This window comes from Vanellus vanellus (genome assembly GCF_965231255.1).
Source record: "Vanellus vanellus genome assembly, chromosome: 1".
In the NCBI taxonomy this organism is placed as follows: domain Eukaryota; kingdom Metazoa; phylum Chordata; class Aves; order Charadriiformes; family Charadriidae; genus Vanellus; species Vanellus vanellus.
Window position 1 is genome coordinate 190,218,040 of NC_138905.1, and position 16,694 is coordinate 190,234,733.

At 35.9% G+C, this 16,694-nt stretch overlaps 1 protein-coding gene across 1 annotated transcript in view; it reads right to left on the reverse strand.

Moving 5' to 3' along the window:
* The window catches only part of ZC3H13 (zinc finger CCCH-type containing 13), a 49,323-nt gene that overhangs the window by 21,499 nt on the left and 11,130 nt on the right, over positions 1–16,694 (reverse strand). Inside the window, exons 4-9 of the mRNA XM_082485107.1 lie at positions 15,433–15,544; positions 8,738–8,846; positions 6,324–6,463; positions 5,404–5,564; positions 3,911–4,108; positions 2,456–2,629 (exon numbers count right to left, since the gene is read on the reverse strand). Coding sequence (XP_082341233.1) covers positions 2,456–2,629; positions 3,911–4,108; positions 5,404–5,564; positions 6,324–6,463; positions 8,738–8,846; positions 15,433–15,544 — 894 coding nt within the window. The remainder of the gene's footprint in view (positions 1–2,455; positions 2,630–3,910; positions 4,109–5,403; positions 5,565–6,323; positions 6,464–8,737; positions 8,847–15,432; positions 15,545–16,694) is intronic.

Genomic DNA, 16,694 nt, shown 5'->3' on the forward strand with positions numbered 1-16,694 from the left:
ATGTTGCCCAGCCAATGCTACACAGCAGTGGACCTCCTGGCTAAGGCTTCTTAAAGTCCCAGACTCTAAAGATAAAAAAAAATCTCCTCACATCGAGAACACAGAAAATTATTCAGCTTTCAAGGAACAAAGTTTTAAGTGAAATCTCTGGCAACCTGAGGTAAGAACTCAAGTCTGTTAAGGAAGTCCTTTTTGGGTAAAAGACAACATGGTGAAAATCTTCTGTTAATGTCAGCATTTCATCCTTCCTTCTAGTCAATGTCAGTGACTCAAGAAAATTGCCTTCAGAGCCCCATGGAGTCGTACGCTGATTAACACAGGACCAATCTCACAAAGATGTTGGGTTTACAGTCAGATTCCATTACAGAACCAGATATAATTCACTAAAGGAAGGATCTTGAATTGATTGTTGAGGCACTTCAGACTTGTCAATTGAGGGAAGTCAAGTAAAATTTTTGCAGGACAGGCTGAAATAATACTTCAACTGAGCCATTTCATGTCTACTAGAAAATATACCAGGAAAAGTGGCAGAAAGAAATGGGTGAGACAAAACTAAAACCAGCCTTTGGAACATGCTTAACTAGGACACTCTGAAGAACAGGCTGCATCTGTTTTCTCGATCTAATTCATACTGTGTCTGTAAGCTTGTATGGTCAGATATTGCCAGGCCTGGAAACTAGCCCACTGAGATGTGTTTATGATGGTCAATGCCAGAGAATATTTGGACACCTCAACAAGATGCTAAGATTCTGTATCTCCTTGTCTGATGACACAAAAGTGCATGGGATCCAGCTGATGCACTCCTGATGTGGCTTAGGGATGCCTGGAACTTCTACACACAGTCTGAGCTCCAGGATGCTTATGCGTAGCTTCTTTTGTCTGATAAATTAAAAAGCCTTAAGGTGCCCTTGTGCATGCTACCAGTAAACTATTTTCAAGAATGGCAGGAAAGAGGAAACTCAGTTTCTCTGTGTCCATGGATATATACTCATGCACGTTGCAGCTTTCCATCACAAGAGGGAAGGTCCGACCAATGACTACTCCTGAAGAAACAAGTAGCCTGCATGCCACTAAGATAAGAATTGTGAGAATGTACACATTGTCACATACAAATGAAAGAGATGGCCTAGAATTAGTAGTAAAATTTCCAAAGCAAAGTAAAAATCTGTCAGGGTCAGAAATAACTGACAGAATCTAATATAATTTCATGACTTACTGTCTTTAAACTAAGACTCCATTTACTTTTAACCATTAAACCATTAATACAAAACAGAGGGTTACCAAAATTGGCTTGCATGGAAGACTATCAGTGGTTCAGAGACAAACAAAACATTTCAAATATCCTTCCCTGCTTCTACCAGAAGGCCGATTTATCTTCCCTGCTTAACAATCCCTTGCACAACACTTGATACGTCTGCATAGAATCCCCAAGCAGGTAGTGATGAGCAAAATACTGAAGCAGGTTAGAAAAAACGGGGAAAAGACTACCGCAAAGGTATTTTTCAGTCTCCTTATTACTGCCAGCTGCAGGGGGAATGGGCTCTTCTACTCCCTTCCCTATAAACAACCCACTTTAGAGGAAATGTCCATCAGTGACATCTATCTTAATACAATACAACGTTGTTCCAGCTGAACTGAGTCACCACAGTAGCAAAAGAGCTTGCTCATGACTCTTCGGGCTGCTGAATGGATGGGTTTTATTTTGCTTGTTTTATCATCGTGCAGATACCTGGTGTCTTCTCTCCACCCTTCAACAGAAGTGCAGAAAATAAGTATGCTTCCCTCTCCATTATACAAACATAGGACTGTAGTAGTGTTTAGCACTGCCATTCTAAGCCTAAGCTTAAAGGCTCCTTCAGACCCAAATAAGAAGCCTCCTCCTTTCTTTCTAATGGGTGGTAAAAGATCTTTTTCTAAGGCCCCTAGAACTAGCAGGATGATATCTTCCCTGAAGCTTACTGCAAGAAGGGTCTCTGAAATTGTCCTTGTAACATACTGTTTAGCCAGTTGTACTTGCTTTTCAGGAAAGATGTGTAGAGCCAGGATCTGTGTATCACCTTACCCATTTAGAACATTCCCATCCCCTGCTCATTCCCCATCTCCAAGATAGAAGACTTCTCACTTTTTCTACTTTTTAAGAAGGGGGAAGGTGAGGAAAAACAAAAGTTCCCAAAGGATCACAGACTGTCTCATATCAGGCTTCTGAAGTTCCACCTGAAGTCACAACATTTGAGAGGAACTGATAAATGGAAGCCTACACCATGACTTGTGTTCCTGACATGACAGGTACTCAAAGTAGTAACTTGGGAAAAAAAAAAAATCTCAGAGCTCATCTGTTTGAGGCACACACATACCCACAAGAGACACATATGAAGAACAAGTAGTCAAACCAACAGAGGAAGTTTCTAAACTAGAATTATTCATGGAAATAAAATCCATGCAATTGACCTCCCACCTGCGAGAGGGTGAGAAGTTATGTTTGTGAGTGGTTGACCTGGCTGGAGCTCGGGAGGTTTGTCTTCGCCTTGCAGCAGGTGGTGAATACTCCCTGGAAGGGGAAGAATTACTGCCAGAATGATCTGCAGGACTAGGAGAACGCTTCTGTCTATGGGAGCTTTCAGAAGGATCCCTAGGAAACATGAACAGCAGCTTGTTTAACAGGTGTAATATGGCATTAGTACATTTCTAAGAAATTACAAACAACTCCAAGCCACAACTTGTGCTTACAAGATCAAGAACTACAATCAATTGTTCCATCTATAACTTCATATATGAAATTACCTTAAGCTAGCAAAACTCAAGAATACAAGATACGCACTAAATGTCTTGCTAATCACTGGACTGTAAAATACAAAACTAGAATATGGTAAAACCACAAATACATTCTTGTAACTTTACCTAATATTTCATGTGGCAGTAAAACAGAATTCCTATCAACGGAGAATTATCTTGCTACTCTACTCAAAAATTTCTGTAACATTAGAACTTTAAGAAGCCTCAAGCTCACAGACATTTTCAAACACTAATCACAGTTGCAAATGAAAGATATCTGCCAGAACCTTCAACTATTTCACTCACTGTACATCATGAAGATTTAATGTTGTTTCTTAATGATAAGGCAAGTATTCTCTTGAGCCTTTCAGCACCACCTAGAATGTTCTGTTCTACTGCTTACGACCTCCTTCCAGTAATGGAGTGTGCAAGCATGAGGGAAATATATTTTTTTAAAGTAAGAATGGTGTAATTTATTTAATCAATTAAAAATACACAATTTACTGGTCTTCCACTCCTTAGTCTTTGCTATGCCAGTTACAAAGTAAAACATTTATGAGCACGTACACTATTTTCATCAAGGGAATACAGGACTTAAAAATATTGTATTTTTCAACTTAAATAGACACCTATGCTTCAGGAAATAATGGGAGTAGCTGTAGTCCACCATTTGAGAGAGAGAGATATGCAAAAGTGAAGTAATTCTAAAATTGCAGCAGTCTGTCTACTTCAGAAATACTTTTAACCTACTGACGGGAGAGTTTAAACATGCCACTGCCAATTCAGAAAGATATTAGTCCTCTAAGATTTTGGAAGAGTAGGCAAGCGGACAAGTGAACGACTTTGATAAATATTTTGGCAAATTAATTGCTCCATTGGTGAAGGTCCAACTTCCTGAAAAGTAATGAATCTTTCAAAAGGGCATTTTACAAACTTACCAAGTTACGTAATTAAAACCTACCAATCTGTTAGTTATAGTCTATCAATCCATCTATATAACACACTTAAAGTATTTAATGAGCTTAAAAGGTTGTTGGCAAAGCAGGTGCAAATCCCTTATTATTCAGTGTTCTATAAAAGATAACTTTAAAAGCAAGGTTACATTAATGTTAAAAGCTAATAATGCAATACAACTTACCTCTGCTTCTCTTTTTTCTCCTTGTGCCTTTCAAAGTCACGCCCTCTCTCTTTCACCTCCCTTGCCTTTTCTTCTGAACGTTCTTTTGCTTTATGCTTTTCTTTGTGTTTCTTCCCCAGGGGAGTTTCCTCTTGTACTGGAGGAGGAGGACTAGGGGTACGAGGACCTTTCTTTTTACTCTGGTTACTTTTAGAACTCCTAGAGATAAATTAACAGGGCGAGGGAAAAATGAAGAACTACCAACTATTTCAAATAATGATTTCTCAGATGTTGGCAGGAAAGTTGTAACATAAAGGGCCTTGAAGCTTTTAGGATAGGATTCACCACTCCATTAGCAAGCAGCGTTCAATAACTGTACTTGACTGAAGGGCGAATGCAGATGGTAAAAACTCACATTGAGCTCTTCCATTTATAACCGTTATATCTGAAGCTAGTGAACAAAAATAGGAATGGTTCCTGTTCAGACAGAACCAGCTCTCAAAGTTAAAATGCCCCTGCATGAACTGCACACAGAGGCCCAGAACTCTATAGATTATCTTGTCTGTTTAGACTCCCATTTCTGCAATGCAATACCCCAGTCACATACACAGAATTACTTGAACTTGTGCCTTCAATTTAATGTTAACCATCTAACAAAGGACAAGCATCCAAATGTTTTTTAAATATGCATCTCAACATGAAACAGTATATATTTTCTCATATAAACTACCACTGACATTATCACTGCATACTGAATGTCAGTAGCATACTAGCCCATGCTGTACATTCTCGAAGCAGAAACAACATTGTTTTGTCCCTATTTTAAAGGGGATTTTGGCTTAGCAAATACAGATGTGTCAGCTTACACTGCTGCAGTCATTTCTTTTCTCTAAAAGCTACAAACAGTGATTCAAAGAGTCCTGCATCCAGCAAGAGCTTAGAAACAAGTTTTGAAGATCGACTTTTTGTGGCAAGGTGCCTAGTTTGAACTCCTGTGATTTTCACATACCTTGTCCTTACTTTTTTCCCCTCCCATCCCCCACATATTTTCCCCTCCTGAATTATGAGAAATTCCCTGCCTTGAAAGTCAAACATTATTTCCTGAACAGCAATATGCAATACCAACAGAATGCGTAGTTGCTCAAATTTTAAACATTTCACTTCAGTCTACAGGAGCTACTGCACAGACTGCAGCATCTCAAATAAAACTGCTTCCCACTTTTTAATGGTTTACATTTCCTCATCACCTCTTGGAGACTCTGGACTGGACATTCAAAGAGAAAAGACATGCTTGTAAACCATGAAATTAATGAATTGACAACTACATGCACATAACAATTTTCTGCAGAAGATGATTCACAGTGCACAGAGACCTTCCCCTAAAGTTACATAATCAAAAGTCCTGAAAGGAAGGAAGGAAAATGAAAAAACATTATTAATTATGAAAACTCCAGTAATAAAAGTCAGCCTGGTTCTCGGTTCTTCTTTCTCACAAGATGCATCTACATACTGACCTCTGCTGATCCAAAAGTGGGGAAGATACAGTAGATGCTTTCTTCTCTTTCTTACTAGCTGAAGAAGATGATTTGGGACTGGATCTTCGTTTTGGAGATTTGCTAGACTTTCTTGGTGATGGCGATGGTGACAATTTAGATCTAACCACCTCTGGAGAAATCTTGAGGAAAAGAATATATTAACCGATAAGATATTGATGCTCAAAAAAAAAAAAAAAAAAAACTTACCTGTATGCTGATATACGTATCAAATATGTAAATTCAGTAACAGTATACATCCAAGATCTTGACCATCTACACATCTACCTCAAATAAACTAACTACATCATTTTCAAAGAACACCACAAAAGGAAGAAGACAGGAAAAGGGTAGGGGAAGAGAAGACGATGCACTCTGTAATACATTACAAAAACTGTAACTGAAAGTTTAAAATCAGTGCATTCCCAGTTTGCACTCAGGTTTGTCTGAAAGAGAAAGACCTCCATTCAGGCTTTTTTTTTTTTTTTTTTTTTTTTAAATCTTCCCCAAAATTGTAGGGTTTTTAACACTTACAGCTTTGCTTCTGTCACTCTACTCTGTTACTACAAGACATGGTGGAAATGGAGCTTGGCAAATGCCTTGTGTTTTCTTCTACATGTCTTCTCTATTAAAGGTCTACTAGTTTTATATCATTAAAATGCATTAAATCCTACTCATTTAATAGCTGACTTCATAAAGCAGAATACTTGGTTATGGTGCTGGATGATTGAACACAACTAATAACCAAGTCACATCCGAAGTTATACACGTACCAGTTATTTACTATGTAATACAACGGTGCATGTGTAGCCCAGGAAGCTCAAGTCTACCAGAAAACAATTAGGAGCCTATGAAGTGGCTGATGACTTATTTTTTTAATTTCACATTTACATAATACAAACCTCTTTTTTAATGACTATTTCCTCTCGCTTATCCATGTTTTCCTGTTCCAACTTCATGAGTTCTCTCTGAATCTTTTGGCGCTTCATTTCCAAAGACAGCTCATGATCATAATCATAATTAACATCTCCATTATCAGAGTCTTTATTTAAAAAAAGTAAATAGATTAGTAAACAATTAGACATGAAATAAATAATAACATTTAGCATACTAGATGCCCAAATAAATATTTCCGTGACTTTTAAACACTCATGAATGGCTCAATGAAGCAAAGCCAAATCTCTTCTCCAATTATGTGTGTAAACCTGAAATAAATTCAGTTTGTTCTGTAAAATCTGCAGTTAAATTCTTAAACTTTGTTAAGAAAACACCTTAACTTCTTCCAGAGACTTGCATCAATTATTAAGCTGAGGTAGCAAGGGAAACCCAGTAAATCATTTATTTATATTTAAATAACAACAACAACAAAAAAAAAATTACAAGAGTGTGTCTTCACAAAGACCAAAAATATGTAGAGTACTACTTAATTGGGAAATCTTACATGAAATGGATTTAAATAATGACGCATGATACTAGAGGATTTTGTTTGAGTATCCCACAAATCAATTGATACACTTATTTAATTACACCTACAAATCGATTTTAAAATAAAAGAAGACATCTGTATGATCTCTTTCACTGGATAGATGCACACTTCAAGAGTTTATTTCTGTTTTAAATACATTATTACTGTGTGGGTTTTCACATCAGAAAAGTGCTATTTCTGTCACTTTTTCATTAAGTCATGGATTAAGCTACTTACGTATACTTTGACTCTTGCAACTGAAATCTTACTGAAGATTAGTTTTACTCACTCTGTTTACATTTATTTTGTTTATGGCTATTTAAGTCTAATGCTCAAAAAGCACTTTAGGAAAATAACTGTCAGAGAAAAGACGTCAGATGACTTCATTAAAGAGTCATTAGCTTTCACTCCCCTTCCTACACACAGGAACTATATAAAAGGTTTTGCAATAACTAAACTCAGTCTACAAATTCCCTTAAGGTGTCATGAATGCATGGAAACAGCTTATAGAGAGGTGCAGTTCCTAACAGCATAGGTTCTTTCCCAGTCCATCTGTCTGTGTAAACAGCACTCACTAGAACTTAACAGACGGTAATTCTACTTCATCCACATAACTATGATCAACACTATTTTGAAAAAAATCGTAATTCTCAAGTTGAAAGCCTCAGTGTCTAAGACTTAAGACATACATTTATATAGAATCATAGAATAGTTTGGGTTGGAAGGGACCTTTAGAGGTAATCTATTCAAACCCTCTCTGCAATGAGCAGGACTATATTTATGATGTTTTTATGTTCCAAAGTTTTTTGACTTAGATTCTATTTCCATGAATCCATGTCATAGGTCAATGTTTCTTAAATCATGCCAAAACCAAAATTTAGGAAGCAATGAAATTATAGCATGGTTACTTTTCTATTCATGTATTGTGCTTAAGATACAGCAAAACAATATTTGCAACACTTATACCACATACTATAGAAAAGCTACCTAAGGAATGAAAGTTACAGGGGAGCTCCATCCCACAAACAACTTACAGCATACTTTATTGTAAATATATTCATTGTATCTGAATTCACTCAGAAGGGATCAGGATTCTCATCTTCTCTTGCACTATTGTAACTACTTCTGAAACACTGACACAAAACTACGGAAACACCACATTTCCTTAGAAGCTGCCATAATTTCACTGTGAGGTGAACTTGGTCTCTAACAAAAGAGAAACGGGAAAAAAGCCCAGTCTTTTCCTCAACTGTCCACATACTAAATGGACAAATACTATCAACAAGAACAATGAAATCACCTTTCAACCATTAAACAACCAAAACCAACTACAGACTCTTACCACTCTGAGCATTTTCAGAATATTAATAGTTCACCAATTGCCACCTTCAGCTGTTGTTAACAAGAGCTTCATTAGAAGGAGTATAACAAGACAGTTCACACCAGTACAAATTATGCAACAAAAAACTGCTGACTTTTTAATTCAAAGAAGTTATGCTCTCTCCTCAGGCTGACCAGTTTCAAAATTACTTTGGATCTAACTTGTATTCAACTAGTGATCTAAATGTGAAAAGTTCAGCCATGGAATAGCCTATGGCCAAGTTCCTTGTTGTCTGAGGAGTCAAAAAAGAAAAAAACAAAGCATGCATTTTTAAAATAAATTGGTTTTACCATTGTAGCAGTCCAACTCAGATTGCTTCCTTGCTCTCCTCCAAAAATACACGTTAATGGCTACTGCATAAGAAGTATTCTGCTTAGAGGCCAAATGTTTAACCATTCTGCTTTACCTACAGCCCAGTAACCTTGTCGTTCTTTGAGCTGTAGGGGGACCAATACTTTAATTATACTTACCTTCTCTATTTGTTTCCCAATCCCCATTTTCCTCTTCACTTTCTGGTGTTCTCTCCTTTGTAATTTTGATATCCTCCTTTTCTCTATGTCTTCCTCGTGAAGACTCTTTCTATAAAGTGAAAAATGCTGCATTAGAGTAAACAACTTTATTTTAAAAGAAGCCTGAAGAAGCAGGTATATTTTACATGGCATTTTGGCTGTTTCTTTTTTATAGTACAAAGACCATTTCCCCCTTTAGCCTGTTGAACAAATACCTTCTTAAATAAGCAGAGACTCCACAGGCAACACGTTCTAATGCATTTTCTTATAATCAGTATGCAAATAGCAGATAGGGAAAAGAGAAGAAAGGACTCATAAAATAAGAAGGTTTAATGGCAGGGCAAGAATTGAGCACCTATCAGAGGTATAAAGTTTAAAACAGGAACTGAAAGAACAGATCAGGTTCTTAAGACCAGAAGTTTAATGAACATTTAAAGAGTATAATTTTAACAGCTTGAGTAAGAGTTCTCAGCTGTAAATAAGAATGTTTATATGCAAGGCAGATAAGACTCAGAAGCTGAGCCATTTAACTCTCCAGTGGATAAAGAAGGGGGAGGGGGGGATAATAAGATAAATTTTAAAAGAAAAAAAAATAAAGAGACCCTTGGCTGGCAGAAGGAAGGGAAAAAAAGTCTAAAGCACACTGGAATCAAGTTTTGTTGATAGCTTTATATTAGAGTTATTAGACAAGTCTAACTATTGCAGTAGGACCCATTTTGCATGTGGCAGATGGTCCTGTGGATACCTAAGGAATCCATAGACTATTCTTACAGGAAGGAAGACAATTTCAAAAGGCAACTGAACCTGTGCCACTCTTCTTCCCCTGCTAAATTCCAGTAGTAAAGCTGCATAGTTGCATCATTGCCTCTGCTGAAATGACATTCTCTACATGATCCACCTAGACTCAAGAGGAGTACAGGACAATTTTTTTTTTTTTTTTTCACTATTTGCAAACAAAGAACATTCAAGCTTAGAAGTATCTCAGGTTAATTTATTAAGTCACAAACCAGAAAGAGCAAATAATGAAAGCCTGTCCCATCTCTCTTCTATTCTCACCTCCATAGTGCCTTCTTTTGTCTTTTGGGGATTCTTCAGTGTAGTTATGTAGGAACCTTTGGTTTTATGCCAAGAAAAGGAGATGCCTGAGAATTTAACTAGCTATTCCTTATGGGCACTTAGATCTTGACTTATTTTAAATCCTTAACATCACCTTACAAATACAGTACGCAAATAACATAACATTGTAAATAGTCACTCCCAGTAAAATTCAACTATTCCTTTTTATTCACTAACAATGTTAAAATGTTACCACTAGTTTAATGACATAAATGATAACAGAACAAGTACCGCATTTATTTTAGCTAGTGAACTAAAACAGATGCTTCAACGCACAGTTATCTTCAAGCCTCTCATCTTGATGCATTCAGTATATCATATTCAAAGCCTTAGAAAGTTTGGAAAAAACCTGACCAGTCACCACATAAGACAAAGGAACTTCACATTAAAGAACTAATGCGTATCATGTTTAATTTAAAGCAGCTTGTAGAATAAGGAAAACCAAGTTTTTTTTCTCCATTTCATGACAGGATCTCTAAAATGATGCACAAAATCCTAACCTATCAAGTTGTGTTGGTTACTGACATCAACTGCAGACAAATCTACATCAACTAAGCCATCATGACAACATGCACTAACGGCATTTCAGTCTAAGAGCAAGAACTGTACTATGCTCCAAAGCAAGTTACTTAAGAGAAAATGGCTCTGATGAGATCTGAAAATCTGTGACTATCAACAAGCCTATCCTGCAACCATTTTTTTTTTCCTTAGAGTAATTTAATTTTTATAGACTGCCCTCCTTGAAGGCTGCATTTGTTCTATTAAACTGTGTACTTCTGCTGTATATTCCAACCAATTACTACAATATAAAAAACAATAAACAATATTTCTTAAATACAAATACTAGTTTCTATTAATTCAACACTATTTGTTACTAGCAAACTGAAATACGCATGTTAGGACATCCTCTATACACCAATTTCAAAAAACTTCTCAAAGCAAATTCCCCAAATAATTTGTCAGCAGAGAATGCGCAGGTAAGTCAGAATGCTTAAATACCAATTTAATATCCCATGTTAAAAATACTACACAACTTGTACATATCTCGCCTATGTCTCCAAACTTACAACCAAACACAAGCGTCTTGAAACAGCCTGTATTTTCTCCTTTCAGTGGAGAGATTCAGTAGTGGCACAATCACATTTCTACAGAAGAACTGAGAACAACATCTTCTATGAAAGGAATTTTATTGAATTACTGAATATAAGGGAAGGGAACAGACAATTTTTATGCAAGCATGCTATTGTACAGGTCGGGACAACTTGATCCAAGTCCATTCATATGCTAAATGACTTCAGTTTAGTCGTCGGGCAAAAAGATTCTGGTAATATTCCATCTTGAAAAACAAATCTCAGTTTAGAAATCAAGTATATTTTCCTGGGGCATGCAATTCAGGAATCTACGTTATGATTGTTTAGAACACATACTTGAATTTTCTTATGGAAAAGTCTTCAACATTCTTTTTATTGTACTTGTTCCACTTACAATGCATTTAATTCTCTTACGGGGAGTATATATTTCCTTCATATCCTTATAGACCTTCTTGTACTTTACACAGTTTTTCATCTCTCCCTTAATAAGCCAAGAATAAAATAAGTCAAGCTCCTAAAGGCTAATAGCATGTCTTTCACTTGTACTTGAAGATGCTGTACCCACTTCAGCCACACTTGTAAACTATTTCTCTGCAGACTCTGAAAAAATGCCATTTACTAGACAAGAAACAATAAACTTTCAAAATAATACAACTATTTACTAAAAAAAATTATTGTAGATTGTCCTAAGAGTAAACAACAACTTAGTAGACTTTGTTTATGCTGTTTTCAGGGATGTGCTCACAGTTAAACTATTTACATATGTTGGATAGATGATTACAGTTTAACATTGACATTCAGAAAGAACTACTTAAGAAAGGAAAAAAAATTACAACATTATGGCTGAATTTTGTGAGATTTATTTAATTTAATGTCTACTTAAGTTGAAGCTCCACAACCCGTAAGATATGATCAGCACTCTACAGCACAAGACTTGATGTCTACTTGAATGAATTTCCCACTACAGCCAGAAGGTTTGGCCAAGCACAAAAGGACTCGTCCAGTCTGCAAAATATGCTTCTAGCCAAGGAGTGTTATTTTGCCAACATCAATGGAGAGAGTATTTATAAACAAAACCTACAATTCTTACAAGGCAGAAGCTTCAGTTTCAGCCTTATCGGCACCTGTACATGCAGCAGCAATATAAACTAATTCAAAAGCACAGACTCCTTTAAATCTAGAATAAACTATCATGTATTACAGCTAGAATCTTTTGGGCAAGTACAGTACTATTGTGCTCTATGTATAATACCTTTATAGTGTAAACTACTACCACACTACACAAACATACAAGAAAATTAATATGAAGTTTCCCTGAAATGAACAGGTATTGTTTCCATTTCAGAGATGGAAGACAATGCTGACTTCCATTTCCAGTAGAGATACTCAGAAGCCACAGCGACAAAAAGCACAGATAGGAAACAAGTTATACACATTCCTTACAAAAACCTTTCCTAAATGTACATGAAGTCCTTCCCACTGTTTCTCCCAGATCACACACACCTCCCAGGTAATACTTCATATACTCCAATGTAACTGTCTTATAATATGGAGAAAAATTCAACATAAAAATTTCCAACTAAGTACAATAATAGCAGGAATCTTATCTAATTATTTGTATAATAATTGATACACTAAAATACAGTGCTGAAATAATTCTGAACGCAAATCTGAGAAACACAGAAACAACTGAGTTCAACGTAGTTGTCCACATAACGCAGCATATTGTCTCTGAAAATAATAGTACAAAATATGAAGAAGTAATAGGGGATATATTCTGTAAGTTGTCCATATAGGAAGTTTCTTCCTAAATACACATAGATCGCACTAGTTATCTTATGTCTCCAAAGAACAAGAAATCTCTTCCAAAAAGATTTTATACTAGTTATACTGCCTCAAATTTTTGGTGGAATCTATTCACGTTTTTGCCTGTATCTTGCAGCAATCGGGTAGAATTGTCATATATAATATAAATACCATTTCCCCTTGTCATTTTCAAATTTACCACTCTTTCTACTGGGATAAAGTATAAGTATGACGCATCTAATTTACATTCTCTCATTCATACATCATATGCATTCATCACATGTCCTTTCTTCTCTCCAGTCTCTTTCTCACCTCTTCGCCCACGCCCACTTCAAAAAGACCTTTGACTGTATTTTCTTGCATACAGGTGATCACAACCAAACAGCATTTCAAGTAAAACTGGACCATGAATTTCTACAGCATAATATTGATCATTTTTCTATTCCATTTTTATATACCTGAGTGTTTGCTTCTGCAACTGTGACTGCACTTTGATCATATGATTTCATTGAGCTGTCCACAATAACTTCTTTTTCTACTGGAAGGTTTCAGTTACTTTTGAAATATTCATTCACAATTTTTTGTTTTAAATACTTTCTTCATTGTGCATTAGCTTGCACTTGCCAACACCAAGTTTCATCTGCTATTGTACTGCCAAAAACTACCTTTCCCCAATCCCTCTATCATTCCTCAGACTTTAGTAATCTCAACTACTGTTTTCATTTCTTCTCCAAAGTTTGACATTTGGGATGTCCAACATTTTTTCCACATTCTTAAAAAGTTATAGCTCTTTAGACGAAACACCACAGCATCCTCCCAACTTCATCATTTGAAATTAGTCTGACGTTTTCCCCTTAGCTGGCTTCCAAACCTGACAATATTATACCTGCTATTCTTTGACTATCTATATGCCTCAAAAGCCTTGTTTCAAAAGGAGCTATTTAAGGTTTCACCTGTATCAGACAGTTCTCTTTTAGCCACTACTCTCTATTAAAGTTTCAGGCTAGTAGACTGGTGAAGCACAAATTTTGTCTGTAGGAACAGTGCTGCTCCTTTAAAAAAAAAAATTATGAAACTTTTTATGGAACAAGGTACTTTTCATTATTTCAAAACAAAGTTAAGCTCTTATCCAGCTCCTCTGTTATCCCAAAAGTTTTAATAAGAGAAGGAAACGTCAGATATTAGAGCTCCAACATAACAGTAGCTCTAACAATGGAGCAGATCAGTCACTTCAGTCTTCTGTTCTTTTAGATATCCTGGTTCTTTGCAATGCAACTCTTGACGACTGTTTGTTCCAGAATATTTTCTTTGGATAGCCCATATCCTCCATGCAACTAATACAAAAGCTCAGTGGTTTCCTCAGCCTTCAGTTTTATGAGATTGAAGCAGAGTATTTTTTTCTCTGCAGTGTGCTTATCCCGTAAATAATTCTGTGGTACTTTAACAGACCCACTAATTTTCCAATACCTTCTTCCAGTTCACGTTTACTTGGGGTTTAGTTGTTTAAGAGTATCTTATTATTACATTAATAGAACACTATAAAAAGCAGGGTTAACTAACCAAAAGAATTACATCAAAATTAGAGTTGTACCAGGAAAGAAGTTACAGTTTTTAATAGCGGTTGGAAAAAACACTTTTCCCACCAACTCAATGTTGAACAGTGTATTCAAACTATTAGAAAATAAAAGAAACACATTTAAGTAAAAGAGTAAAAAGATTGAAAGTTTACACAAATTAACAGCAACTGTAAACATGATTGGAAGGTAAGCCATTCTGTTAATTTAATGATAGCAGCTGCTGTTGATTTCTTTACACCTGACATAAAAATTCATTTTACACAGCAAGTAGGAACAGACCAAGAGGAAAAAAAAGAATGCTGTTAATACCTGCAGAAGCAAAACTGATTTTTCACAAATAAAACCTTTTTCTCATTATTCATATGAAGGTGTTCTTAAAAAACATAATGTCGGAATACAGTGGTGCTATTGTTACACAGGTGCATGGTCACACTATCAACTTTGCCCCTATTTTTTTGTAACATCAGTGCAGGAACAGTTTAAAAATAAATGAATTCTGATATTTGAGGGATATAGGGTTGCAGAAAGATGATTAGAAAATGAGAATGATAATGAATTAATTTTTTGCAAAACCCAAAAGTGAGCAGTTGGGATGCCTGATGAGTATGTGAGGAGGAAGGCAAAATGAACCAGCACAACAGTAACTGCATGGTCTCTTTAAAAGCAAATTTGGGATGAACAACTGGAGTTAGGGTGCGTGTAAACAATGGATAAAAATAAGCGTTGGGGGAAAAACAGTGGATGATTGGAAGAACAGTTAATACACTTTCTCGGAAATAATCAAAGAGTCTGCACTGTTATTAAATACCTGTTTATCACTACTTATAACATATCTTAGTCTACGGGATTTATAAAATCTTTGGGAACCAAAAGATCAGAAAATGCTATAAAATTGCAAAATAATACAATTATTAATACACTTCATAATAAAATGTCATATGCTATATACAAAATGATCAGTTCGTTAAAACATTTTAAATATTACAAGTCACCACAGACAGGTTTCTAGGACACACTGCCCAATTGCTACTGAGGGGTTCTGGAGTTCTACAAACTCCATTCTTACCCTAACAGGAGAGGATGATTCCTCTGTACTTCGTTTCTGTGGCTCTGCCTCAACGTCTTGACGTTTGTTCTTCATTCTTTCCCGAAGATCTCCAGTCGGTCTTTCTGGTGACCTGTATAATACAGAAACATAATATAACCAGTTCTATGGCATTATTTTTAAAGGAATACAATCTAATCTGTCTTTTCATTCTTTTTATTAGTATATACAGAAAGACCTAAACCTCCCGCCCAGATGCAAAGTGGATAAATAAAAATATATTCAATTCTAACAGGCTTAAGCAGCCTAAAAAACCTTTCAGAACATCAAGGAAGACTTGACTCTAAGAAGAAAAATTACTCGTATGTATATATGGCATGACTCAGTTACTATTCTAGATTAGCTTCGGGTGATCCTATCCAGAACAAATCTTCTTTTTCAGACCCATCATGCAAATGCGTTTCACAGTCACTCCTACCAAATTTTTCAAAATATCTTTAGCCTTCTCCATATTCTAAGCTGCACTGATTTTAATATATAATTTAAAAAAAAAAAAAAAATTAATGCAGAGTCAAACTACTGTAGACTAGCAATGATAGCCAAACAGAAGCAGATCTGGATATGGATGAAGTCTGCAAGTGGAGATAACCTGACCTAGGTGCCATGCTCCCATGACCTTGGTGAGACTGCCACACAAAAAAACACTGTTGCATGACCACACACCAGAAATTCACTCTTGGAGGCCTCCTCCATTTTCCATTTTGCAGTAACATAATTTCATTATTTAATTACAAAATTTTGTATGAACTCTACTAGTCATGCAACTTTAAGGTATATTTTCTGTAAAAGGTATTACTGTGATGTGGGAAGGGAGGGGGAACATCCTACAGTATTACAAGACATTTATATAATTTTGTCACCTCTTATTATGGACTCACAAGTTCATTTATCCCTTATGGGTTAAAAGACAACAACCCTTACATTTAAACAAGCTCTTAAGCAAAGGGGATGTAGGAGCTGTTTCAAATGATCTTTCAGTTCAAGAAAAATTTTCTCGTCTTATGAATCTGGCCTGATACTGAGTTTGGTACTTTTGTGATGGCTATTAGCCATAATTACAGACTCTTCTGTGAAATGGTTGTATGAAAGTACTAGGTCTGTACTTATCGGTTTACACTAAAGAATCATAGAGAGATAATGATGCTGCCTTAGTTGATTAGATGGGTTATATAAAATAGTTGAATAATGAAATTTGCATTCGCTTTGTTTTTCAGTCTGAATTA